Source organism: Xenia sp. Carnegie-2017, unplaced genomic scaffold (assembly GCF_021976095.1).
Source record: "Xenia sp. Carnegie-2017 unplaced genomic scaffold, XeniaSp_v1 HiC_scaffold_13, whole genome shotgun sequence".
Classification (NCBI taxonomy): Eukaryota; Metazoa; Cnidaria; class Anthozoa; order Malacalcyonacea; family Xeniidae; genus Xenia; species Xenia sp. Carnegie-2017.
In genome coordinates, this window is record NW_025813436.1 from 8,727,248 (window position 1) to 8,752,590 (window position 25,343).

Sequence of the window (25,343 nt, forward strand, 5' to 3'; positions counted from 1 at the left end):
TAGTGATCAAATTATTTCAAAAGCTTAAAAAACATCACAATTTATTGAGGTATTTAGGCTCTAAAATATTTCATTCCAGCAACAAATGTGCAGTTAAAGAATTGCTTTACAGAGTTTAAAGTGGAAAATGAGTTAAAACATCTTCGCTCAATTGCCTATTGCCTAGATCAATCAATAAAATAGTGCATAAGGTGTATAAGGAGCTCTTGAAATACTTAGAAATTAAAGTCTTTCTTAATGGTACAAGTGTATTTTGAGCTAATATATTTATCTACGTAGACTCTCATATAAATTACACTAAAAACAAAATTCCTCGCGGTGAAATATTGCATGCGACAGTCTCAATAATAAAAGAGCAGATTATAAATGTTTTGTCATCGCGAAGCCCCCAGTCTCTATATACGATACATTAGTTTAAAATACATACCATCTTTACTATAAAATGGAAAGATGGTACCTCAAGTTTCTGTAACTTTTGAATCATTGTTCTTCGACACCATGTATTCTTGTCTCATTCTGTCTAACTCAGCAAGCTCTTTCTATAAACATAACTAACTTCAGTCTTTGCATAAATTCAAGTTGTTCCAAACAAAGGTACACATGTAGATATTTCTATACAGAATCTTTATCCACAGAACAATACTTCTCATGTCCAACCTTATATACTTAACGGCCAAAAATATTAGAACTGCATGTGCAAATATATTTTAACTAGCATACAGTATGGTGTCATTCTGACGATCTCCATTGGCATCACGTTTTATATTTATTTAAAAAACCTACGCGTGAGCTAAAATTGATCAATGTCGACTAAACTCAACAAGAAACAGTTCGTACCTTTACAATGACATAATGATGTTGACGTAACAATGAAATCTTTTGCATGGGAAATGGATTAACAGCTTGAAATGCCACTTGAGAAAGCTTGTCGGCATCGACAAGTTGTGAAGGCATGTTTCGTAGAAATTCAAACATCTTCATGTTATCAGTAATTTTTAGAATCTCGGCTTCATTTACCCAGAATATTGACACAGCAAAACGAAACAAAATCTACACAATGAGATTGGAAATATTTTATTCAAACAAGTCATCAACCTGTTTCCACTTAAGTGACTTAATCAATGCAGTCTAGTGACTTCATCAGGAGTGATCTAATGTTGAATCTGGCGTTGAAACTTGAGTTCTTATACAAAAACTACACAAAACTAAACACGATACGGACTGTTAAATTGACAGTCCACATGACTATACAAACTTTGGATCCTTCATACAGCAACGCATCCCAAACACGGAGAACGATCTGGTGATAAAAATTTGAAACTTTTCATTAACAATTCTCATAAACATGTATAAAGATATGTCAAACATTAACACTCACCTCTATAGGAACACTGTCAACAAACGCCGTAAGAAACCAATTAAATGTAACCAAAGATGTATCAATCCTGTAACAAAATGAAGAAAAAGGTGATACAAAATTATGTAAGAAAATTGACTGTACACGTTGTCATAACAACGTGCATAGATTCCATACTTTAGTTTGTCCAAATGTTCCGAAATCTTTGGGGTTTTTTCAACCAACAAATCCTTCAGTACTCTCTAAATCAGAAAAATTAAAATACAATACATCAAAACACAACTTTGACGAAATAATTAACTAGACTTGTCTTTATCTCCCAAATGTCACAAACATAATTCCTTTAAACCTGGTCGACTTGTGAAGCTATTAAAGTTTTGGAGTAATAATTCTTTGGCATGATATGTTCCACCAAAGTAACGAGTGCCCTATATAGAATCAAAACTTATGTAGGTAAGCATTGATCATTACAAAAACGATAATGACATGTAGAGTAGAATTTGTGAAAAGGTTTGGAAAATCGACTAAAATGCTTCATGAAAAACCAAGACTTAAACATCTACAGCATCTATATAAAACCTAAAAACTTTTAACACACAAAACAACGAAGCAAATTGTAAACTGGTCAATTCCACAGGACAAAGTGAAGTTTTACCTCTTTTCTAACCGATATATAAATATGGACACCAAACTAAATAATGAAAGCCATTGTAACAGTAAAGAAAAACCAAATGTATATGCTTACCAAAATGATTCTTCTTCGCTGAGATATAACAAAGCAATGGCAGCAAGACGATTGAGACCCTAAGAAACAAGGAAACACAAAATGTGAAAATTTCAAGAATTTTCTTGTCTATGTAATTACATTGTGTATGAACATTGCAACTAACCTGACAATAACCGATTTCTTTGTTGTGAAGACTAAACGCTAATAAAACACGTCGCAATTGTTCGATCTATGAAAATTATAAAATTAATAATGAAAATAAGTAAATCAAATCAATTAACAACATAAATAGTATTATGAGTTGTTTTGACAAACTCTATAGTTAACATTGAAATTCTATATTTAAAAAAACTTGAAAAAAACACTTTATAAAACTATTAACAAGGGGTGTTCTACAACCAATGACCGAGAACGCAATCTACTAGATATCTGACTCCACCAAAATTCTATAGTTACGATTGATGCAAGCCATCATATTGAAAGGTTGCAAAAGTGACGATATTTACGACTAAGATCTGTTCTTTTGAGTTGATATAAAGTTACAGAGTGGATACTCTAGGTTTGATTTTTAAAATGTTTAATATGATTTAGTTTTTAAACTTTCTTTTAGCTTATTTTTCGTTTTGAGTTTAGCTCTTTGCCACCTTTCAAGATGGCGTCCTTGCCTCACCTTACACGGTACATAAACATCTAGACGATTGGGTTCTAAATAAATGTCTACCACACTTACATGATGTAAGTGTGTATATGATGGATGGTTGCAGACAACTGGAGAAGCCTTAGCCTTACCCCTTCAGCGTTGTGTTTGTCATAATATCTATTATTGGGTAACGTCCTTAAAAGATCTAGACCAATTTGCTTTTCGGCAGGACAAAAGTTGTCTTTCTTAGAATCAAGTAGTCGTTTGTAGTACCCAGACCCCGACATGCGTTTCGTGCTTTTCACGTGATCGTTGATACACTTCATCCAAACCTTTGCCCGCAAGTCATGAGGTATGCCCGCACGTATGAGGGTTTTCAATTCCGACTGCAAGGTAAAATCAATACATCAGAGTTGAATATTAAATAAGTTGCTAATTGCAGTAGATTTACGTATAAATGTGTATTTTGCCTGGTGATGATATTAAATTAATATTGACAGCAAAAACATACCGTTTTTTGAAAATCTTTGTTTCTGTTTGCTATCATGAAATTTTCCCATTTCACTGCCAAAGATTTTTTACGTAAATCGTCTTCCACGGCACACGCCTAAAAATGTATAAAACATCATTTTTCATTTCATCCCCCAAAAAATCATAAATCCATTCTAGTTGAAACAATTCTAAGTCCATTGTATTTTGAAAAATCCTAAATCGACTTTTCAATCATATTCAAGTAGGAAATAGTAAATATACCTGTCTATTTAATTTGTCTGCAACAGAAATCAATCCATCATTGTCCCCTTGACTTAAAGTAGTGTAGAAACCATATCGATCATAACCTGCACTATTTCAAAAACACCAAGTTCGATTGCAAATTGATCATACACATGCGCCGGGCTCAATGTTCATCAACAAAGATAACTTTAATGCATTGTTGTACAGAAATAACCATTTTTTTGTGAGTAAGTAAACCAAGTACAAGTATGTAGTAACTAACCTTCCCTCGTCGTTTTTCTTTCCTTCTGTTTCAAATTGTATAGCTTCTTCAAGTAGCTGTGACATCACCTCTTCAGATATTGCAGTTGTTTTACCGTCTGAGTAATAAAAAAAAACACGAACTTTAAGAAAAACTCTTGACACAGGACAGGCTTTTTTTCATATTTTTTATACCTTTCACAGGAGTGTTAACTTGTTCAACTAAGAAATAAAATTTGCTCTTGATTCGACAAAGATTTGCTTCTTGCGTTTGATTTTTGCTGTAAAACAAATATGAAAATTTTATGATTGCATCAAAACAGAAAGTGTTGCATGCACGTAAAACATGAAACTCACGCGATGTAACTTCTAATTCTTTCCGTATCATTTTTCCTCAGTTTAGTTAACTCAACAACTTCCGAGTTTAAGAAATTATTCTGAGCTATATAAGCACGTAGTGCTACCTATATGAAAAAAATGTGGCCTTGAAGTATGCCTTTTGAACTTTAAGCTGTCCTCTTGTCACCCACAATATCCCCTCTCTATCACACTATGATACACGACAATCCCTATCTAACCTTCAGTTTTTCTATTTTGTCTTCATTTGTATCAAGCTCTTCGATATGATGTAAGAAAAGACGGAATGCATCATCACTGCTGTAATAAGATGAAATAACGAATTAAATTAATCGTCATTCAGCGATAAAACAAACGTCATAAGAAACTGATTCAAACAATTGAGTTGGATGTCTCTATTCAACCGTTGCTTAACGCATCTGGTTTTTCGACTGTAAACATTTAAGAATTTTATAATTGTGATACGTAGATATGAATTGCTCTTGAATGAAAAAACAGAAGCCAAAAAAAGGTCGTAATGTTCCCCATATCTACACGACCAGGGCATCAATACTCTCATTTCACCATTCTTTAACTACAGTAAGAAGAGTCTTACCTTCCAAAGCTTGTAAAAGCTCCTTTTCTCTCTTCGTAAGGCGAAGTGTTCTCTTGCTCCAATGATGTTCTCGTCTTTTGATTCCAATCAACGTTTCCAAAATCCTTTTTCTTATGGATTTCTGCATTAGACACGTTTGCAAGCTACAACAAAAAAATATGATTTTAACAATCATTAAAACTTCAAATGATTTCTTATATAGTACCATCCTCGCTATCACAAAAGTATAAAGAGATCAAGTACATTGATTTCTTATGTACCATCCTCACTATGACATAAGTATAAAGAGATCAAGTACATTGATTTCTTATGTACCATCCTCACTATGACATAAGTATAAAGAGATCAAGTACATTGATTTCTTATGTACCATCCTCACTATGACATAAGTATAAAGAGATCAAGTACATTGATTTCTTATGTACCATCCTCACTATGACATAAGTATAAAGAGATCAAGTACATTGATTTCTTATGTACCATCCTCACTATGACATAAGTATAAAGAGATCAAGTACATTGATTTCTTATGTACCATCCTCACTATGACATAAGTATAAAGAGATCAAGTACATTGATTTCTTATGTACCATCCTCACTATGACATAAGTATAAAGAGATCAAGTACATTGATTTCTTATGTACCATCCTCACTATGACATAAGTATAAAGAGATCAAGTACATTGATTTCTTATGTACCATCCTCACTATGACATAAGTATAAAGAGATCAAGTACATTGATTTCTTATGTACCATATGATAAAGAGATCAAGTACATTGATTTCTTATGTACCATCCTCACTATGACATAAGTATAAAGAGATCAAGTACATTGATTTCTTATGTACCATCCTCACTATGACATAAGTATAAAGAGATCAAGTACATTGATTTCTTATGTACCATCCTCACTATGACATAAGTATAAGGAGATCAAGTACATTGATTTCTTATGTACCATCCTCACTATGACATAAGTATAAGGAGATCAAGTACATTGATTTCTTATGTACCATCCTCACTATGACATAAGTATAAAGAGATCAAGTACATTGATTTCTTATGTACCATCCTCACTATGACATAAGTATAAAGAGATCAAGTACATTGATTTCTTATGTACCATCCTCACTATGACATAAGTATAAAGAGATCAAGTACATTGATTTCTTATGTACCATCCTCACTATGACATAAGTATAAAGAGATCAAGTACATTGATTTCTTATGTACCATCCTCACTATGACATAAGTATAAAGAGATCAAGTACATTGATTTCATATGTACCATCCTCACTATGACATAAGTATAAGAGATCAAGTACATTGATTTCTTATGTACCATCCTCACTATGACATAAGTATAAAGAGATCAAGTACATTGATTTCTTATGTACCATCCTCACTATGACATAAGTATAAAGAGATCAAGTACATTGATTTCTTATGTACCATCCTCACTATGACATAAGTATAAGGAGATCAAGTACATTGATTTCTTATGTACCATCTTCACTATGACATAAGTATAAAGAGATCAAGTACATTGATTTCTTATGTACCATCCTCACTATGACATAAGTATAAAGAGATCAAGTACATTGATTTCTTATGTACCATCCTCACTATGACATAAGTATAAAGAGATCAAGTACATTGATTACTCAGGACGTAACACATATTTATACCTGTACCCAGCTTTGTTAATTATACAATATTGTCACAAACCTGGTTTGCAGTCTTTATCACGATTTCATCTTTGCTCTTAATGACTTCGCGTAACATTGCAATTTCTTTTTCATAATTTGACAGCTGGTCGTTTTGCTCTCTAAATTAACAAAATATTTTCTTTAAACAGTAGCAAAACTCGATTCAAGATTTATGTTTACATCAATAAGGGGCATGTTTATTCTCACATTGACCACAGTGATGGTATGCAAATGATGGTCAATGAGTTGTGATCTTTGAAGTCGGTGACAAATGTGGTGTACTAGACCGTCAACAATCGATAAAAATGGTTCTTTCTTATAATCATCAGTTAAAGTCAACAATCGAAGATCAAAAATAAGAATATTGGAGTATAAAACTTTTACGCGGGAAATCAAAAAAACAAAAACCATTAAAACCAATTGACTTTAAATGTTCTTACTTCAATCTTTTCTCCAGCTAAATAAAAATGTTAGTAGAACATTTATATATATAGCAAATAACTTTATAGTAAAAAATATTGGTGAAAAATAACTTTTGGAAGTCCACGCATACCTTCTTAATGTACAAGATATTTTCTCCCTGATCACGTGATTCCGTCGTGTTTTCCGAACCTTGACTGGAGTATACGAGAATTTTTACACCAATTTTTTACAAAAAGTATGCTTTCTTTCCTTCTCCCGGCACACTTAACTATTACTTAAAAAATAATGCAGTCTGCTCACCTTGCATCTTTATCTAAGACTGTCTTCCTGGAAATGACAAAATTTCATCAATATTTGACAAGTATAGTCAAACTTGTATTTTGCAGACACACTAGTGTCCGCTTAATGAAGGGGTTTGCTTAACACAGGTTTGACTGTATTTGAAAAGATATGTCATTTAATTTCATATGAAAATGACAAACCTTAAAAATTCATTCAATGATCCCAAAGCTTCCTGCCTCACTTGAGCATAGCTACAGTGATAAATTTTCACATCAAAATAACAACATAAAGCAGAAGTCTCAATACTCATTATGTTGTATTTTAAAATGCAAACAGTTAGCAAATATTTCAACCTACTCTTTTGTATCCTCTAATTCTTCTTCACATTGCTTCAGCTGTTCTTTGAGCTGAGAAATGATTAAGAAATATTTACACCGAGTCTAATGTTACTTAAGGTTAGAAAAAAATCATAATTAGTCGATACTGTTAATGATAGCATGGGTTTATCAAAAACTAACATGAAGAAACTTGTATTTACTAAGTGACAAACCTTACGACATTTCAAACATTCTGTTGTTGTTTTATCATCTGGCACACTGCTTCCACGCACAGAAAATCTCCTAGAATTGAAGACAACTCATACATAATTTTATGACACTCTTTTCAACAAGATTGCTTTTCAAAAAAGTTATTCACTAACTTTAACGTAACATTTTTTGCTTTAGCTCCTGGACTATCATAACTCATTGATACGCTGAAATATACAGCAAAAATAGTCAATAAACAACCATTCTGGGAAATTAGTTAGTACACCAAAAGAAACTGAAGAAGACATAAATTTTTCTTGAAGCAAAAATAACAAGTATCTATCAATGCTCCTAAGCGACACCATGGAAACAATAAACAATAAAATCCTTGTTTTGCAATGGTCAGAAATATTGTTTCGTTGACGTTACAGATTTTTAAAAACCATAACACAGATTGAAAAGGAAATTCCTGCGTCTAAAGCCTGTTTCAAGCGTCGAACTTCACACGTACCGAACGCATTGAAGACAAAAGAAAATGAGATAAACTTCGTCATTATCTTTTGTTTTAAATGCGTTTGGTTCATGTAAAGTTCGACGTTTGAATTACGCAGGTGAGCTAAATTTTTCTTCATGCATACAGTACATCTACAAACTGATGGTAATTTGTATTATAATTCTCTATGTCACCATATGATCTTATGATCAGAATACTTAATAAACATTTTAGATAAACGACAAAATTTTTCAATTTTATATTTTTAATTACAAAACATGTAACATGTAACAGTCGAAACATGTTTGTAATTAAAAAAACAAAATTGAAAAATTTTGTCGTTCATCTAAAATGTTTATTAATTCTCTATGTATTAAGAATCACGTATTGCTTACAGCCACGAGAAAATAAAGTAATAAGTACGACGTAAAACATTATGTATATTTGTATAATGTAAACCTTTATTGTAAACATGCTTCGTCTCTTTATTCCACGAACATCAGAGTTCAATGGTAAAGTTTTTAAAAACTTTACGTTAGGCTAGAGACAAACCTTCTTCGTACAGAAGTTTGTACATGATGAGTATCGCTTGATTCCTCATGAACTGTGTATCGCTTGCTGGTGATAAAAAACAAACGAAAAATGTATTCTTTAGAAAGAAAAAAGCATGATTCACAAACTCAACAACATTTTACCTGGCACGATGTTTAAACATTGCAGAAAAGATGCCTTCCGGTGATCTTTTTGCAGCATCTTCACCAACAGTTTGTGGAGCAGGTATAGACTGAAAATCTTCATCTTAAATTTCATAAATTAAAGTTACAAATAATCAACAATTATTTCCTTTCAAACAACTAATGTACCATCTTCTTTAATGTTTTCAGACAAAACGTTTGCAATGAGACCAGGACTTTCACATGGCTCAGGAACCGTCTGAAAAAAACAACAATATTTACAAAACGTCATTTTATTTCTGAATGAAATTTTTCATCTAGGTCATTGAAAAAATACTCGTATTTTAGTGGAAAGTTTAAAATACACTGCATGAATTTTGAATCACTCCATTTCTCCAATTTGATTTTGATTCATGTATCATGATGTGAACATCCATTGGTGTCATGGAAAATACAAACATTTCAAGGATAACTACCGCAAGCTAATAACCACTTGCTGTCTTGTGAACCATGGTTAACGCGTTCTATTTTTTATCCACGGTGTAAACGCATTTTATGTTAATTTAATCAAGACATACACATCTTGCTGATGTACACAATATAGAGAGAATATCCATTAGAAACATTAAAAGAGCGCTAATCAAATTGCTTAAAAAACCAGGTAGTTTTGTAGAGAAAGTAGTTTGCTTTTCACACTTAGTTCATGTTTGTTTTTTAGGGAATCAATAACAGCAACAACTCAACTTCCTCCTCAAACTGAAACGAAAGTAGACTTTCAACAACCAAGTTCAAAAATTTACATACATCAAAACATAATGTTAATCTCACCATTTGTAAAAGTAAACAGACTTCCTCAACAATAACATGAAATGACACATGACATGCTTCAAATAGACTTATTACGTAATTTACTTATGCATAAAAAGTAAAATTTGTATTGATTTGTTGAAAATATTGGGCACTGACCCCATTCCAAAAAAAGTTAATATGGTGTGATATATCCTCATATTTATTGCTAATCTACACATAACAATACTGTAAAGCTGTCAGGCAAGTTTTACACTAAAAATCACTAACATCAACTCCTGTGTGACACATGGCTGTTAGTGTCCTACTGTACTTAAGTCTCCTCGCCTGAAAAAAAAAAAGAAACAAAAATAAGCCCAGCCTTTTACTGGCTACACGAGATCTCAACTATTATTCACAGCCAATTTCATGAAGGAATATTATATAACTGTGTGTAAAATGATCAAGTTCTATTATGGTATTTTATCCGAAACAATGTTAAACATTGGAGGATTAAATAAAGACATACTAATCTACAACTTTGTGATGTACAAAATATCAATCTTTTATACCTAACATATTTCCACAACCAACCTGTAATTGTTGAAGCCAGTATCGGGCAGTTTGAGAATCCTCGGCTTGCAAATGAAACACTCTGTTTGCAGTGCTAATTTTAAATAAAATGAGAAAGACTTAAAACGAGTTATATTGAATTTGTATTAGTAAGTAGCTACCATATGTCAAATTGATCCATTCGTCCAGCTGAAATATCCATTGAAAATGTAGCATCACTGATATTAATATGTCTGAAATAGAAAATTATTTATCACAAATAATGAAATGAACCTCAATTAAGAAATAAAAGATGTTTACTGTATTTGCACTGACATATGCAAACCGAGGAGAACTTTGGAAGAACTCAAGACTTGATCAATGCAAGCCCAAGACGAAAGGTCGAGAAACAAAACAAGGAATCCTAAAGCTTACCCTAATGCATAGGAATCATCAGGATTTTTGAAATAATATAAAAAACATTTTCTTGGCTCAAACACAAACCTTTAAATAAAAAATAACATACTGTAATATAAAAAAACATTGTAAATTGACGTTGAGATGAACACGTTTGTCTATCATACCATCTTCGTTTGTAAGTCCTCAGCAGTCCTTTCTCTACCAGAGATAATAAACATACATAAAAAAGATTAAATTATTTTAGTTACTGTCAAGACAATCAATGACAAATTTATGGTCTTTTTGACATTGTAAATGAATCACTTTATTAGGAGAAAGGTATAATTCTGGTATGTATCTAAAGGCTTTTTTTTGAGTAAATGTTATTCTTACATAAGGCTAAATTATATTGTGTTATTTCTCTCAAGCAAGATAAGTAACATGCAAAAGAAGCAGTAACATGCAAACACATTACAAAACAATGTTTAACCATGTCTTTGTCTAGACTAAAAATCTCTGTGATAAACAAAAAATATTAGTGTTGTCAACCTTGATAACAATTTAATAGCATCAATTTGAATGTATGTTTACTTAGAGTCTTTATCCTTCTTGATCCTTCAACAATAATTGAAGAATTCCAGGATACACTTGAATGTCAATACAACTGTTTAAGTATATATTATTATGATTTGAAATTTAAAAAATGTAAATGCAAAGAGCTAATACCTCCAAGTTTTTCAAGAAAGCCACAAAGTGTTGCTTTTGAAGGTAAATTATTCTAAAATAAAACGACAAAAGTGTATTTTAATATTCACAATACTATGCAATGATCATCATGTATATTGACGTATCTTCACCATACTAAACAATTCACTCTGAGTACATGTTGGCATGGAGAGTTTTAATACAAAAGCATACATGGTTTGTCTTCAAGACATAAGCAAATTTAAAATTACTATGTAAATAGAAAAGCAAATAATCTGAAATTGTCGATTTGTGCAACAAAGCACAAATCAAAATTCAATTAAAGTTTCTTCAAACGCACATCACGACTATAACATGCATTTCTGAAAAAGTCAACAAGCGACTTTTATTTCGTCAGAACATATCGTAAGTACTGAACTAAATGACGTTTATCTTAATGTTTTGCTCAAGAATGGAAAAATACAATTGAAACTACCTCTGTTTTTTTACTTGCTATCTCATTGTTATCCCTATTAATAGATTCTTCTTGTAGGTTTCCTTCATTTTGAGGTGTTCCAAGCTCTATTTCTGGAGGAATTGTCAACTCCTCCCAGGTTTCGTCTCTAGAATCAGATTTGTCTGCCATTAGTCGTCTTCCTTCTTTACGAGTACGTTTCTTCCGGGTATGAATTGCCGGTCACAAAACGAATGGATATTTTAGGTATTGCGAATCTGCTATTTTTTATCGGTTCATCGATGATTTAAATATAAAATCTCATTAAAGAATATAGTGGATCGATTAATCCATATTGTTTTCAAATTTGTAGGTTGTTAAATTTTTTTTCATTAAAATAATTTTTAAAATTTCTCAATCACAATTTTCAAGATACTCATTTCCGCTCATTATCTGCAAAAAAATACAAAACTTTCAAAAGAGACACTATTAACTGATCACCAACATATAGCCTAACCTGTTTAACGTCACTTTCTTGTCATAAATGATATAATTGACTTAGGACAGCCACCCACCCAATTTTCACACGGAACTAAACAAAATGATGGGTTCCACAACATCTGGTTTTGTTTACCTACGAACCAAGATAAGCACTCGTCAATATTTTAACATAATTACACATTTTAGCTTGGGAAGTTTATACAATGAAGCATTATTATGCTATAGCCTCAGGTCGAAAACTGATACTCCACTGGCCTGTGGCCACCATAATTATGAATGTTAAAATTTACAATTGGCTTTATCTCAAATTTCTTCATATCATGACGCAGTTTATGTTAATTAAACTTCAAACGCAAAAAACATACTACAATCATGATGAAGATATTTTGACAAAAAAAATGTCGTAAAAAATTTTGCAATCTTTCCATCTTGACAAAAAATCTCTTATCGTACAAAAACGAGAAAGAGTCCTGTTAACAGTTAATCATTGCAAACTTCATCGTTGTTTGCGAGTCGTGTCAAATGTCAGACACATTGCTTCATTAACAAATAACACTGTTTACCTCTGGCGATTGTGCAGTAATGCATTGTACAATCTTAATTTGTCATTAGTGAAAAGTTTCTATCCACAACAATTACTGGAATCATCACGTCCCAAGCAAAGGTTAGTTGTTGCATGTGAATTAAAAATAGTGATATGTTGTCATTGTCTTTCAACCTGCACGCGTCTTTTATACCATGCTCAGGTAATATACGTGTTGCAACAGAACAGATTTTGTCAAATTAAAACAAACAACCGTTTAGGTTAATGTAAAATACCTTAGCATCAAAAATAGTCACCGGAGATCATACACTCATACAGTTCCAGTCAACCTCCTGAAAAGGAAACTACAAACTTGTGGTTACAGTGTATTTCAAAATGAATAATTGCTGCATGGAGCAAATTACTTTGTTTATGTAGGGAAACACGAAAGTTTAAATGGCAAAAGAATTCAACAATAAGTCGCTAATAAAGCGGTGACAAAAGAGGTGTACCCTGTTTTACAGCTATTTCCTTTGAAACAGAAAACACTTGTCATTTAGCTTACATCCTTTTTTAAATAGGCCTACTTGGCAACTTCTCATTTTGTGATCAACTATCCGAGAAATTTATGCATCCAAGGCGAGCATTTTGTCATGTGAACGAGGAAATATCTGTTGGAAACTTTCGTGTCTTTATTACAAACAAAATTCGAAATTTCTCATTAGGCATTTGAAAATTTTTGCTTTTTATAGAGCGCACTATTGTGCGAAAAGTTTGGAAATAATGGACATTGGTAAACTACTTGTTGTCTTTTACGTTCTGGTATTAATAAATCATGAACAATATATTTTGGGTAAGTTGTATCACGGCGTAAAATATTAAAACTTTTTTTGCGCACGTTTTGCAAAATTAACGGGATTGTATAGTATTTCATAGTGGTCAAAAGTCAATTCTTCGAGTTTAAGATGTACATTTACTGGACAAACGCGACAACGGTCATCATCATTTCCGAGCATTTCGATTTTGGCATGCCGGAAGCAACATACACGTTCATTTAAAAGAAAAACTTAGATTTGAAGACTTTGAAATGCTATTAAGATTGTTAGTCTGTATCATGATCAAAAATTATTTCCATATGCTCCTCACATTCATGGTTTTTTTATGCATATTTCCAATAATGACCTCTAGGTGAGTATTGTACATTCATGAAAGAAGACGACGTTACATCCTGTGGTGACACAGCAATAACGAAGAATTCATGTTTATCTCTGGGATGCTGTTGGAATACAACAATATCAAATGGCAACTACAGTTGTTACAGGTTCGATGATCTTCTTTCTTCCCAATTTTAAAAATCACATAAGACAATCGATCATTAATATTCCAGTTCCAGAAAACAGCACTCTACAGCTTTTGTAGAATGAAGCGTTTGTAGTCCTTGTATTAAACTCTTAAACAAAGCTTTTAGCAAAAAATTGAAATTCAACACAACATTTGTGAGAATAATTTGTATATATTTGCTATACATACATATTTGCTGTTGGACCATAGGACCCGTTCTGTTTTTCTCCGTCCAAGTTGGCTTTCTTTATTCACAATATTTTTTCACAGATCCAAACATCTAAATGGAACATGCGTGAAATATCCAGAGGATGGAATATGTTTCAAATACCTAAATAGCTCAGTACCACAGTATCGTGAGCATCTACGATTTATTGATGATAATATGGGGCTAAACAAAACAAACAAAATTTTGGAAGAATTTCAAAAGTTAATAAATGTAGTTGCATTGAATGAACTTAATAAAACCTGTTTCCATACAGTACGACACCTACTATGTCATTATATTCTTCCCCCTTGTGATGATGGATCTTTCATACAAATTTGTCGTCAAGACTGTGAAATGTACGAGAAAGTTTGCCCAGGAAGAATACAAAAGTTGGTCGGAGCAGCGATCATTAGTTTGCATCGCTCAAAAAATGACTTTGCTCATCTCACTTTACCTGAGTGTTATAAACTTGATAAACAAAAGGATTTAAGCAAAGTTGGCAGGAAATGCTATTTGACTGGTTTCTTTGGTAAGCACGCGAGCAAAATGTTTCCATTTCATATAAATAGTCAAGGTCAGTGACCGCACGTTATCTTTTTTTCAGATCAGCCTCCTGTAAATATGTCTGATGCTCCTGCAAATACTCCAAAAGAGAGAGAAAAATCTAAAGATAAGATAATAATAATCACCTCAGTGGTTGTCGTCTCAGTGCTGTTGGTTACGCTTGTCTTGTTTTTACTCGTATGTCGTCTACGAATGAAAAGAAAAGTACGAGAACACCATGACATGAAAACATGTGAAGTGAAGAAAGCAAAAGGGAGAAAATTTCCATTCGAGTCTGTAAAAGATCACATTAACATGCTGAAAGAGAATGAGTTTTTGAAACCCAACTTACCTATCAACGACGTTAAAATGATACGTCAATTTCCAGTAGATAATGTTGCTTACGAAAAAGAGCTTGGAGAGGGACAGTTTGGGCAAGTATTTCAAGGTGAATTGATTATTTCAATATAGACTCTTATATTTCATTGATTGTTTCAATAATCAGTAAATATTTTCTTCGGAAAGGTCGTGCCATTGGTCTTAACGACGAAGATCCTGACATGGAAGTAATAGTTGCAGTAAAAACCTTAAAAAAAGGCTTCTCAGAAGAGACTAAAAGAGATTTTGACCAAGAGGCTTGCTTAATGAACTATCTTCATCATCCAAACATAGTTCGTCTTCTTGCTGTGTCGGCTATTGAGCAGCCATATTGTATGATTTTCGAGTTCATGAGATACGGAGATCTCAGTGAATACCTAAGAAAATCAAAACCTTTAAAAGAAGAGAATAAAAACATAGAAGAAACTGACAAAAGTACGAAAGCATGATGTACAGTATGAATTGATCACAGTGTCATGCAAAAATTGATTTGTCGTTAGGAACTTTTCTCTGCATTTTTTTCCTCTTCATACGTTGATACAGATCCAGCAAATGTTTGATAATTCACTTTTCTATCTTAGTAGATTACATTTCACCACATCACTTCAATCTTTACAAATACTTCCTGCGGAGAAAAGCACACGTATTTGTGTTAAACGTACCTTTACGAAATATTGACATGTTATCGAAAACTCTTTCCTTCAAAACAGATTATCTTTCACGAGAAGAACTCATTCGTATGTGTGTTGATGTTGCCAAGGGAATGGAACATCTTGCAAGCCATCATCTTATCCATCGGGATGTGGCGACAAGGAACTGTCTTGTAGCTGATGATCTTACGATAAAGATCGCCGACTTTGGAATGTCTCGAGATATTTATTCAAATAACTACTACAAAGTAAGAAAATAGTGCCAAGTTTCTGTAGCAAGATGTCATAGCGTGTAGTCTTAACATGAAAACAATATAAAATAGAGCTCTAAAACTAGATATGTAATTGCAAGAAATATTACCTTGAAATGTTGCCATCATTTATTTAATCTTTTGTTCAGATTGAGAAAGACACCGTTTTACCAATACGTTGGTTATCACCAGAGTCAATTCTTTATGGCAAATTTACGATTGAATCAGACATTTACTCCTATGGCGTCCTCATGTGGGAAATCTTCACGTTCAGCATGCGGCCTTATTATGGCTATACGAATAAACAAGTGCTTAACTTCATTGTGAAGGTGAAATGAAGTGACTTATTCATATATCTTATAATCAAGTCAAACGGCCAAACATTGATTGATCATATAAATTCCAGTTTAAGTCTAACTTAATTCCTAAAATCCTGTTAAACTTGATAAATGGAAAACAGCTGACCTAGACCGTCCATTGAAAAGAGTTTAAAGCTCAGAAAGCTTTCTCAATCTCTCGAACAGCTACATTATAGCACATTACACAAAACATAGCAATGTCAACTTATCCATGAATTATGTTATTCTCGTAGGGAGTTCGTCTTGGAAAACCAGATTTCTGTCCCCATTTTGTCTTTTCAATCATGAAGAAATGCTGGAGAAAGGATCCCAAGCGAAGACCATTTTACAATGAAGTTATGTCAGCATTGAATGGAGAGACAACGCGGGAGAATGAGCCAAGAAACGTGGTACAAGCTACAATCAAAAATTTCAAACAAAAAGAAACGACGGAGCATAATTATCAAAACTTCATTGCATTTTCTAAGAATGGTAAGAAAAGGTTCTTCTCTCTATTGGAAATAAATCATGAACAGTTAAAAAATTAACACAATGTTACAATACATTTTAGCTCACGAACCTGCGACAGTCGTCAACGATCATGGATCTCAAAAAACCCAAACAGATCCCCTTCTAGAAAATGATTCGGTAAAGGAGAAAGAAAATAAGAGTAGACGAGAGAATGGTAGTTCATATAAAAACTCTACTTCAAGCGAAAATGGAAGTGTAAACACTGCCCACGATGACGGCCTTGATGATGAAATTAATTCAAACGTCATGAACAGACAAAATGACAACGAAACTAACAATGTTTCACGAAAAACGAAGAAAACATATTTGTTTTCTGAAAAAGTTAACAGCTACAATTGTTAGCAAACCCTCATTTATTACGTTAACATACTAAGTTGTATTTTGACAACAATTTAAAACATTCACTGTCAATTTAATCACATACAAATCGAAGATTTTTGACTAGAACATTTCTTTATCATTTTTCATATTAACTAAGTTATCAAGGGTATTCAAGTAAGCAGTTTCTACCTAAAAGTCACAAGTGGGAAAAGCTCTCAGTGGATTGTTCATTGTGGATTGTTTCATTGTGTACATTTATGTATATAACAGGAACATGTAAGTATATTATTGTGTACATATGGCACAAAATTCCATAAATCATAGCTACACACCATTAAACACCTGTAATCACTTTGTAAGAGCAATTATAAGATATTTCAATGTAATAATGAATATGAATGAATTATATGACTGGATATCAGTGTATGCTATTATTGAGCAGAGCAGAGCACTGGGGAGGAAAAAAGCATTTGCCACAGGTAAAGCTTGTATTAATTATATTTTCAGTGTGGAATTTTGTGGCCAATAAAGATTTTAATGTTGACAACAACTATTTCTGATAGTTTTATTTTTTGTTATGCATAAAATCATCCATATAAAATCCGTTCTAGGACATTGGTGAATAAGCCAGAGGGAATACCGAGTACTACAATTACTAATTTACTATCACAATATCAATCGTAAACGTTGCCATGGTTCCATTTAAATAGTATGTGGCAACCTTTGTTCTTATGTTGTCGATATGTTTGTTTATGTACAAGAAATTTTCATTTCAGTTTTGATCTGGTTCTGATTTGTTAGATTTGGATGATTCTGTGCTATGGCTGCTGTTAGAGTTCAAAACTACTTGAAAAAACATAAAATAGGACCATTGTTAGAGGTACAATTCATTCGACACCGCGACACACGACAATCAATCAATCTAAAGAAGCCTTTTCAAAATATTTAAAACGAAATATTTTTATTTTTAAATATGTGAAAATATAGTCGTTAATGGCAAGAGTTATTCAAGATATGCCTGACGATCCAATTGGATATTTTCTCAAAGTATTGCAAAACATTCATGAAAAACAATCGACGCATTTTAATGATGCAGTAAGTACAAGAAATTAAGGAGCCTGATAACTCTGATTAGCACAAACAATCTTCTAAAACCTTTATTTTGATATCGAATTTATTTCAGAGAGAAAGCAACTCACCAAGACCTTCATCTCGTCCATCCACTGGCTCTCTAGGTGAAGATTGTATACTATGCATGGAAAATAACATAAAAAGGATACTTTATTTCAATAACAAATTTTTTTTTGCCAAGACAAAAAACAACATTAAAAGACATACTTTACGTTTATTTATTTTTGTGCATAATAGACAACACTGGAAATTCAGATAACTTGGCAAAATCATGGAGTGTTGGTCCTGTTGTAGGATTACATGAGAAAACTAAGAAACAGAATCAGTTGCAAAAATGGATGAGAAATGATTCCCAGTCCTTGACAAACAATACGTCTAAGTCCTTGAATCTCGGTCGTTCGCCCAAAAATATATCACAAAAATTACCTCCTTGGAATAATGACACAAGAGTTGCTACTCATGATTTTGATGAACTGTTTCAAATGCAAAGTCGGATCTATAACATAAATGACAAAACCTTGGAAAAAAGTGATACAGAAAAATATAAAGGTGATAATATGACACATGAAATAAAATAAACAAGCCTTAACATAGTTAATGTTGCTTTGTTTATGTCTCACATATTTTGATCTTGTCTTCATTGTCTTACATTTATGTCAAAATAATGAATGCCCTGAAATAAATGTACAAATCCTTTTAGTTCACAACTGGAAATTGAACAAGAAATCATCGTCGGAAGAGAATATTTCATTTCAACCCAGTGAGCATAACACATGGTTAGAAAATGAACTCAGTTTAGGCCCAAAGCAATTGTCTTCAGTCAATGATGCCCAGGTTGATCAAATAACTCTAAGGTGAAATAGATGATACATATTTTGTTTAACTTTGTGTTTGTTAGAGATTTATAGTTTTCATTGTTTGAACTATGGTGTGTGAACTATGTTCTGTTTTGAGTAGAACTTGTTGCTATTGATCACATTGGTAAATTTAAGAATAAATTTGTTGGATTTTAGGAACTTGTATAATATGAAATATAATTTTGTATATTGAACTTGGTACAATATTTGAATAACCATGTTCAAATAAAATCAGTCACTTACACACATGTAACTTAAAGAATGCCTTAGTTTGTGTCTTGCTCATTTATATGTATCTTCTTTCATAGAAATTCTAAAAGAGGAAACAGCAAACACAATCATCAAAAACACAAACAAGACCTTCAGGTAGTTACACATGTATACATAAATGTCTTTTACAAAAAGATTTTTTGTTATCAGAAATACATTTTATGATGGTCTCCATAGGCCTTGCTGTTAGATGTGAATGAGTCTCGGCAACAACAGAAGGGAAGCATAGATGTATCATCACTTCCGGAATATGGAACTGAAATCCTAGAAAGAATAGAAGATTTACAACAAGAAGGTTTTGATTGTGGCAAAGCAAATACTGAAGGGGAACAAAATTGGGTAAAATGTTTAATAACAGATTTCACCTGCCAGTTGACTTTTTTGGAAATAACAGTATAGTAATTTCCATAAGCTATTTGAATATACTTAGCGTAAACATGATCGCGAGAAAGCAATTCCTCAGAAGACTTACGCAAGACGTGTGAGGAAGAATATAAGAGAGATAGACAACGAAACAGACAATCAGTCGAAAGGTTTAAGACAAACATCATAAATTTTACCTTACTTTGGAATGTATTCAATGTAAAATAATTCTTGTTTTTAGTAACAAATGATGATTTCAGCGCGATGCTTTTTGACAGTTTAACAAACAAGAAGAAAGGTGAACGTGCAGTTGATTCAATTGACGCATATGGTATAGGTCTAACGTTATTTGTCCTCTTCAGATAACAACTTTGACGACAATTCATCAGAAACAAGCGAGAAAATCTTCAATACACACATTGTAATAAATTTAGTCTACAGCGAAATTATTCAACTTCTTCAACTTTCATTAACTACTCCTGTTATATAAAGGCTTAACTCAGATTATTTGTATTACCGTAGAATTTGAGAGGGCAGAAATACTGGCCTCTGACTGACAGTGAAAGTAAGTTTTCTTTCAAGAGTTTCTTACAGCTTAATAATAAAATTTTGTGGTTGATTCTATAGATGAGTCCACGTCACAAAATAATGTAGAGTTTGAGAGAAACCTAAGACGATTTACTCCAAATGGAGACAGAAAGGCTTCTAGATTCAGGTATGATCAAATGGAAGAATAATCTTTAAGCTTTAAAGATAAATAAAATGCTTGTGTGACAAATATTTTGTTCCCATTTGTACAAATCAGTAATGCTAACTTTTCAACTAATTGTCAAGTAAAATTTAGATATTATGTAAGAGAGTTTATTTACAATAAATAAAAAGAGTGCTGATGAACAATGGTGTTTATGTCTTCATTCAGTGCAGATAAAGAAGATGAAGAAACAGCAGCTACACCTAACTCAGTACGTAGCAACTCCAGCCTTTTCGATTTCCCTAATTCTTTGCGAAATCAAGGATGGAAAGTTAACGAAATCTCAGACAATGAGGTACTAAATGATTAATGAAAAACTTACCTATGCACAACTTATAAGACTTGTTATTTTAACATTAATTATTTTCCCGCAATTGGTGGTTACTCGTTCATATAAATATACATATACACTTTTAGAGCAACCTAATGATGGATCCAAGCTCAAAATTAAACACTAGATCCCAGAGCAGTATGAAAGGTCGGATATGGCCAAGCAGAGGTTTGGAGATAAATAGTGACGAAGATACATTATGAATCGTCTAAGAGATTTCGTTGATTAACTAGTGGCGTAAAAAGTCGTATGTAAAAAACGTACGAGATATAAAAAGTGAATAACCATGCCACTAATTGTAACTTCCATAATGTAAACAGTAACAAACTTTGAGGAAAGTCCATATACAAACTTACCAATTCTGTGTGGACGAGGTTTTACAGCAGCTTAAAACATATCTTATTTCAAAGATTTCGCCATTTTTTTGACCGTAATTTGCAAACGTTACGCTTGCTTTAACTCATGCAATTAGATTTTTAATGTTTAGCTACGGAAAATACATAAATACTGTACAACAGTACAAGAACTAATAAACACGACCAAAAATTCAAAGAACTCCATGCTTATTTCCTTGAACCTAAGATCGTGTATCCTGGTGATCAAAGAACGCCATTCAGCAAGATCTTACGCTAACCGACATCAGACATATATAGCACTTTTCTTGTTTTATCTTGCTCGGTGATAATCTTACATTGTATGATTGTCAAATAAACGCTTTCGGCAATATAAGATGTATTATCATTTGAAGGCAAACTTTGTGACCGCAAAAAGCATTAAGCACTGTATCATGCACAAAATTTGAAAAAAAGCAGCAACAGGAATCAAAAGAACACAACTTACTTTATTATTTAAATCAACAAATGTTCAATCATCTTCCTGTTAGTGCTATTCACCAGGATTTTAACTAAAATACCACAAACCTGAAACGTCGTCTTTGGCCATCTTTCGTAGAGTAACGTAATCCTCAATTGATTAATCCAAGGTTAATTTGACATCCACAACCACGATGATGTTGATCCTTGACGATGATATAAATCCATGACGACCATGAAGTAAATTCTCGACAACCGTGATTTTCTATACGATGACTATGATTGTGATAAACGATTAGATAAGTAAATCCACGAAAAACATCATGTAGTATGTAGGATTCATTATGCGCCACCATTGTACTGTTTTTTCACTACAAAACAAAACGAAAGGTTCAATATAGCTGAGACGAAATTCAGTAAAATTTAGGGAAAATACTGTTATGCACAAAAAACGTGAAACAACAGTTTTCAATGATAGGCAGAGAGCTTATGACCAAATTCCAAAATAATATGAATTTTACTGTAAAAACTTAAATTCTGTGTAACTTCGTACCATACAATGTAAACAAGTTCTTTCAAGTCCAAACGATATCAAGAAATTACATTCCAATCTCCACTCTATTTTAACGTGAAGTTATTTGTTGGGTAACTATGGTAATAAATATTAGTTGCTTTTCGCGGAGCAAAGTCCAATTTATACGGCTTTATCTTCTCGTAATGTAGTCAAAAAGCAACTGTAAAGATTGCTCAATACAAATAGATTCCATAAATTACCTATAGATTGGTCCTCATCAGCAACCAACTGCTTCTTCAAAACCTCCAGCAGTGATGAATAAATTTTTTGATTATAGAATGAAACATATTCTGATTATGTTTAGTTTATTTATATCTTCACCAACATCATGAACAGTTCCCACTACTATATACCACGTGAGCCAACGAGCTTCCAAACTGTATATGTGATTCATCGATATTTCATTTGAACATATCTTCCGTAGACTACGTCATATTAATGGATAGTTTTTGCATTGGAGCCTCGTCCTCGCTAGAGCTTTTATCGTCGTCAACATGCTTGGAATCATTCATGTTTTAATTGGTCAACGAGTCCTCATCCAAAACTCTCGAGCGTACGCTGGGTGCTTGAACTACGTTCAATTTCATCAAGCTATCTTCAACCTGGACGTCGTTGTTTCTCTTCTGTCACGCTTGATTTTGTTTCACTGTTGGAAGTTTCATTTTCAAGTATTTCTTCTACCTTAATCCACGAATTACAATATCTGTCATAAATATTAAAACATTGTTTATGCATAAAATATGCAGTTACAAAGTTATAAAATCTCTATATATAAATATAAATTAGAGAAAATAAAAAACATCTCTAATATTGTCACAGATATTAAGAGTGGCGTAACAAAATGTTGATGAGTTTGACATGCATTTGTCAAAATAAGCTTAAGAAGACAAAGAGCGTGCAAAAAATATATGGTTGAAAATTTGCTAAGCGCACATACAAGCATCAATTTCAGAGCTTGCTCTGTCACATATTAATTGACATATATTCTTAGCCCGCGTAATCAACTGCACCTACTCTGTAAGTTCATTATCGTGACAACGACCAACAGTATGTACTAGTACCAATTATGGAGTAAAAAACTCGCTCATTCACAAATTTTCAGATAAATCATCTGCGCATGCGCAGTCTGCTTGAGCATACACAGTCGACTTGACCAGCTGCACAAGTTCATGGTCATGGCATCGACCAATTGCATCTACTAGCGACAATTTTTAAGTAAATATCATGCTTAGTAACAATTTAATGGGGAAATCATCTGCGCATGCTCAAGCGCATGCGCAGTCCACTCGACTAATTGTTCATAGTCATGGCAACGACTAACTATATGTACTTGCACTACTTTCGTGGCAATTAGCTCAATTAGTCGCAAATTATCAAAGAAAACCTCGGAGCATGCGCAGTAGTTACTGTAATAATACCATAACTTTCGTAAGCCTTTGAATTTGTGTATATATATATAAAGCTAAAACTTCATGTAGTAGATGTCAACTAGCAGTGGAAGCTGGGTGCGATATGTATGCAGTGGCTTAGGGGTCCAGACGTTTCGGGTCGCGACCGCACTCTCCCTGCGTATCCCGAGCAAAGCCTATCGCAGGTGATCTCGGGGTTTGATGGGCGGAAGCTTGCTATTGCATCTCCCAAGTAGGATAGCGTGGAGGGGCCGAACTCTCCTACCGAAACGTTAACATGCGGCGTTCTAGTGCCTTAAGATTAACAAGGTATCGGGAAGCATGGCCCGAAAACGGGGTTTTTTGTTTTCGAAATTTATCTATTTGTTTTATCTTATCTCTTCTCAAAGAGAAAATAAACCAAGCAATGTTTCAAATAACTTCTTCTGACACTATGCCTTTTCTTAACACATATAATTTTAGACAAGATGTTTTATACAACTTTTATTGGTTTGTATCTTTCTGATTTAACTCTCTCATTTACTGTTTCTCAAGTATCACGATTAAACCATCCAAGTGCTTCATGGCAAACAAGGATTATCTGGTTCCTATAAATAACATGCGTTGCTCTAGTGCTCAACTATCTATTTTAAATTTTTAAAAAAGTAAGTCATATAGACTTCTTTATTTGATCCTGATTGCAACAACATTTGATTCATTGTTATAAGGCCTTACCCTAAACTGAGTCTTCGGTTCATCTAACTCTGTGGAAGGTGATTGACGTGAGTTTCATAAATCATTTCGTGGCCTTCTTTCATTGGCTGATTTCAATGAGCATTGTTATTGGTTACATTTCATCGAGTTCAGCTCTGTTATCCCAGCATATTGACATGGTGCAATGTGCTTTTTTTCTACTTCCTACTTTGGAATAAAGATAGTTAAAAAGAAAAGCAAAGTTTTTTGTTCTCACCACTAGCAAATAAATTATTCACAGATTATATATTGACAATTGCTTTTATTGGGATAGTAGGAATTCCCCAATATTTTTTTGAAAATAATAATGAGCAGAGTAGCTCCATGTACATCAGTAAAAGTGATGTAAATGGTATATCTCACACGATTGGATCTTCTGACGATAACGAATAATGGAGTATCTATTCACTACACTCTTATTTTTATGTATTCACTTATTGAAAAATAACAGATTTCTAGAAAAATGAATAATGTATCGAAACAACCTAGCAGAACTAAAACTTGTTGGCTCGCCAGTTTAATGATATCAGAGTAGTTCCTAAAATAGTCAGTACGTAGCAACTGCAGCCTTTTCGATTTCCCTAATTTTTAGCGAAATCAAGGATGGAAAGTTAACGAAATTTCAGACAATGAGGTACTAAATGATTAATGAAAAACTTACCTATGCACAACTTATAAGACTTGTTATTTTAACATTAATTATTTGCGCGCAATTGGAGATTACTCGTTCATATAAATATACACCTTTAGAGTAACCTAATGATGGATCCAAACTCAAAAATAAACACTAGATCCCACAGCAGTATATGGCTAAGAAGAGGTTTGAAGAAACAACAGTGACGAAGTTACCTTGTCTTAAAGCAGCTTAAAACATATCTTACGTCAAAGAATC

At 32.9% G+C, this 25,343-nt stretch overlaps 3 protein-coding genes and 1 long non-coding RNA gene across 11 annotated transcripts; 2 read left to right on the forward strand and 2 right to left on the reverse strand.

Annotated features, from left to right (window-relative positions):
* Nucleotides 1-24: 24 nt before the first annotated feature.
* LOC124448805 (TBC1 domain family member 2B-like) lies at nt 25-15,123 on the reverse strand. Of its 5 annotated transcripts, XM_046999795.1 has the most exons (40): nt 14,899-14,958; nt 14,664-14,822; nt 14,496-14,556; nt 14,191-14,281; nt 12,957-13,013; nt 12,154-12,270; nt 11,679-11,805; nt 11,225-11,276; nt 10,684-10,717; nt 10,535-10,603; nt 10,282-10,353; nt 10,142-10,214; nt 9,839-9,895; nt 8,951-9,020; nt 8,783-8,885; nt 8,640-8,705; nt 7,768-7,821; nt 7,618-7,687; nt 7,425-7,474; nt 7,268-7,318; nt 7,086-7,112; nt 6,916-6,979; nt 6,803-6,819; nt 6,382-6,481; nt 4,652-4,794; nt 4,278-4,356; nt 4,057-4,163; nt 3,895-3,980; nt 3,722-3,818; nt 3,478-3,568; nt 3,236-3,331; nt 2,874-3,110; nt 2,248-2,313; nt 2,103-2,161; nt 1,707-1,785; nt 1,535-1,599; nt 1,379-1,445; nt 1,256-1,300; nt 838-1,050; nt 25-539 (listed from the first exon to the last, which is right to left on the reverse strand). In XM_046999795.1, the coding sequence occupies exons 11-40, from the start codon at nt 10,320-10,322 to the stop codon at nt 459-461; spliced, it is 2,454 nt and encodes an 817-aa protein (XP_046855751.1). In that variant the 5' UTR covers nt 10,323-10,353; nt 10,535-10,603; nt 10,684-10,717; nt 11,225-11,276; nt 11,679-11,805; nt 12,154-12,270; nt 12,957-13,013; nt 14,191-14,281; nt 14,496-14,556; nt 14,664-14,822; nt 14,899-14,958; the 3' UTR covers nt 25-458. The 5 variants fall into 5 exon arrangements, with proteins under 5 accessions (XP_046855751.1, XP_046855762.1, XP_046855757.1 ...); XM_046999806.1 differs by lacking the exons at nt 14,496-14,556; nt 14,664-14,822 and adding an exon at nt 15,105-15,123 and having other exon boundaries at nt 14,899-14,959; XM_046999801.1 differs by lacking the exons at nt 14,496-14,556; nt 14,664-14,822; nt 14,899-14,958 and having other exon boundaries at nt 14,191-14,288.
* LOC124448836 (muscle, skeletal receptor tyrosine-protein kinase-like) lies at nt 12,616-17,629 on the forward strand. The gene is made up of 10 exons (XM_046999816.1): nt 12,616-12,801; nt 13,413-13,513; nt 13,849-13,981; nt 14,272-14,738; nt 14,814-15,200; nt 15,278-15,565; nt 15,841-16,028; nt 16,181-16,360; nt 16,624-16,861; nt 16,941-17,629. The coding sequence occupies exons 2-10, from the start codon at nt 13,444-13,446 to the stop codon at nt 17,240-17,242; spliced, it is 2,253 nt and encodes a 750-aa protein (XP_046855772.1). The 5' UTR covers nt 12,616-12,801; nt 13,413-13,443; the 3' UTR covers nt 17,243-17,629.
* An 88-nt stretch (nt 17,630-17,717) lies between these two features.
* LOC124448854 (uncharacterized protein C8orf34 homolog) lies at nt 17,718-21,476 on the forward strand. 3 transcript variants are annotated; one of them, XM_046999842.1, is made up of 15 exons: nt 17,718-17,930; nt 18,023-18,101; nt 18,209-18,316; nt 18,405-18,456; nt 18,590-18,901; nt 19,053-19,206; nt 19,518-19,575; nt 19,657-19,818; nt 19,910-20,012; nt 20,084-20,140; nt 20,205-20,263; nt 20,365-20,407; nt 20,470-20,557; nt 20,762-20,888; nt 21,011-21,476. In XM_046999842.1, exons 2-15 carry the CDS (start codon nt 18,042-18,044, stop codon nt 21,125-21,127), a joined length of 1,500 nt encoding a protein of 499 aa, XP_046855798.1. In that variant the 5' UTR covers nt 17,718-17,930; nt 18,023-18,041; the 3' UTR covers nt 21,128-21,476. The 3 variants fall into 3 exon arrangements, with proteins under 3 accessions (XP_046855798.1, XP_046855791.1, XP_046855801.1); XM_046999835.1 differs by having other exon boundaries at nt 17,718-18,101; XM_046999845.1 differs by lacking the exon at nt 21,011-21,476 and having other exon boundaries at nt 17,718-18,101; nt 20,767-20,823.
* On the reverse strand, nt 18,741-22,344 carry LOC124448876. Of its 2 annotated transcripts, XR_006949300.1 has the most exons (6): nt 22,290-22,344; nt 21,845-22,107; nt 19,636-19,743; nt 19,453-19,522; nt 18,973-19,025; nt 18,741-18,848 (listed from the first exon to the last, which is right to left on the reverse strand). It is a non-coding gene; the product is annotated as an uncharacterized LOC124448876 (long non-coding RNA). The 2 variants fall into 2 exon arrangements; XR_006949307.1 differs by lacking the exons at nt 18,741-18,848; nt 18,973-19,025 and adding an exon at nt 19,138-19,201.
* Nucleotides 22,345-25,343: the final 2,999 nt, after the last annotated feature.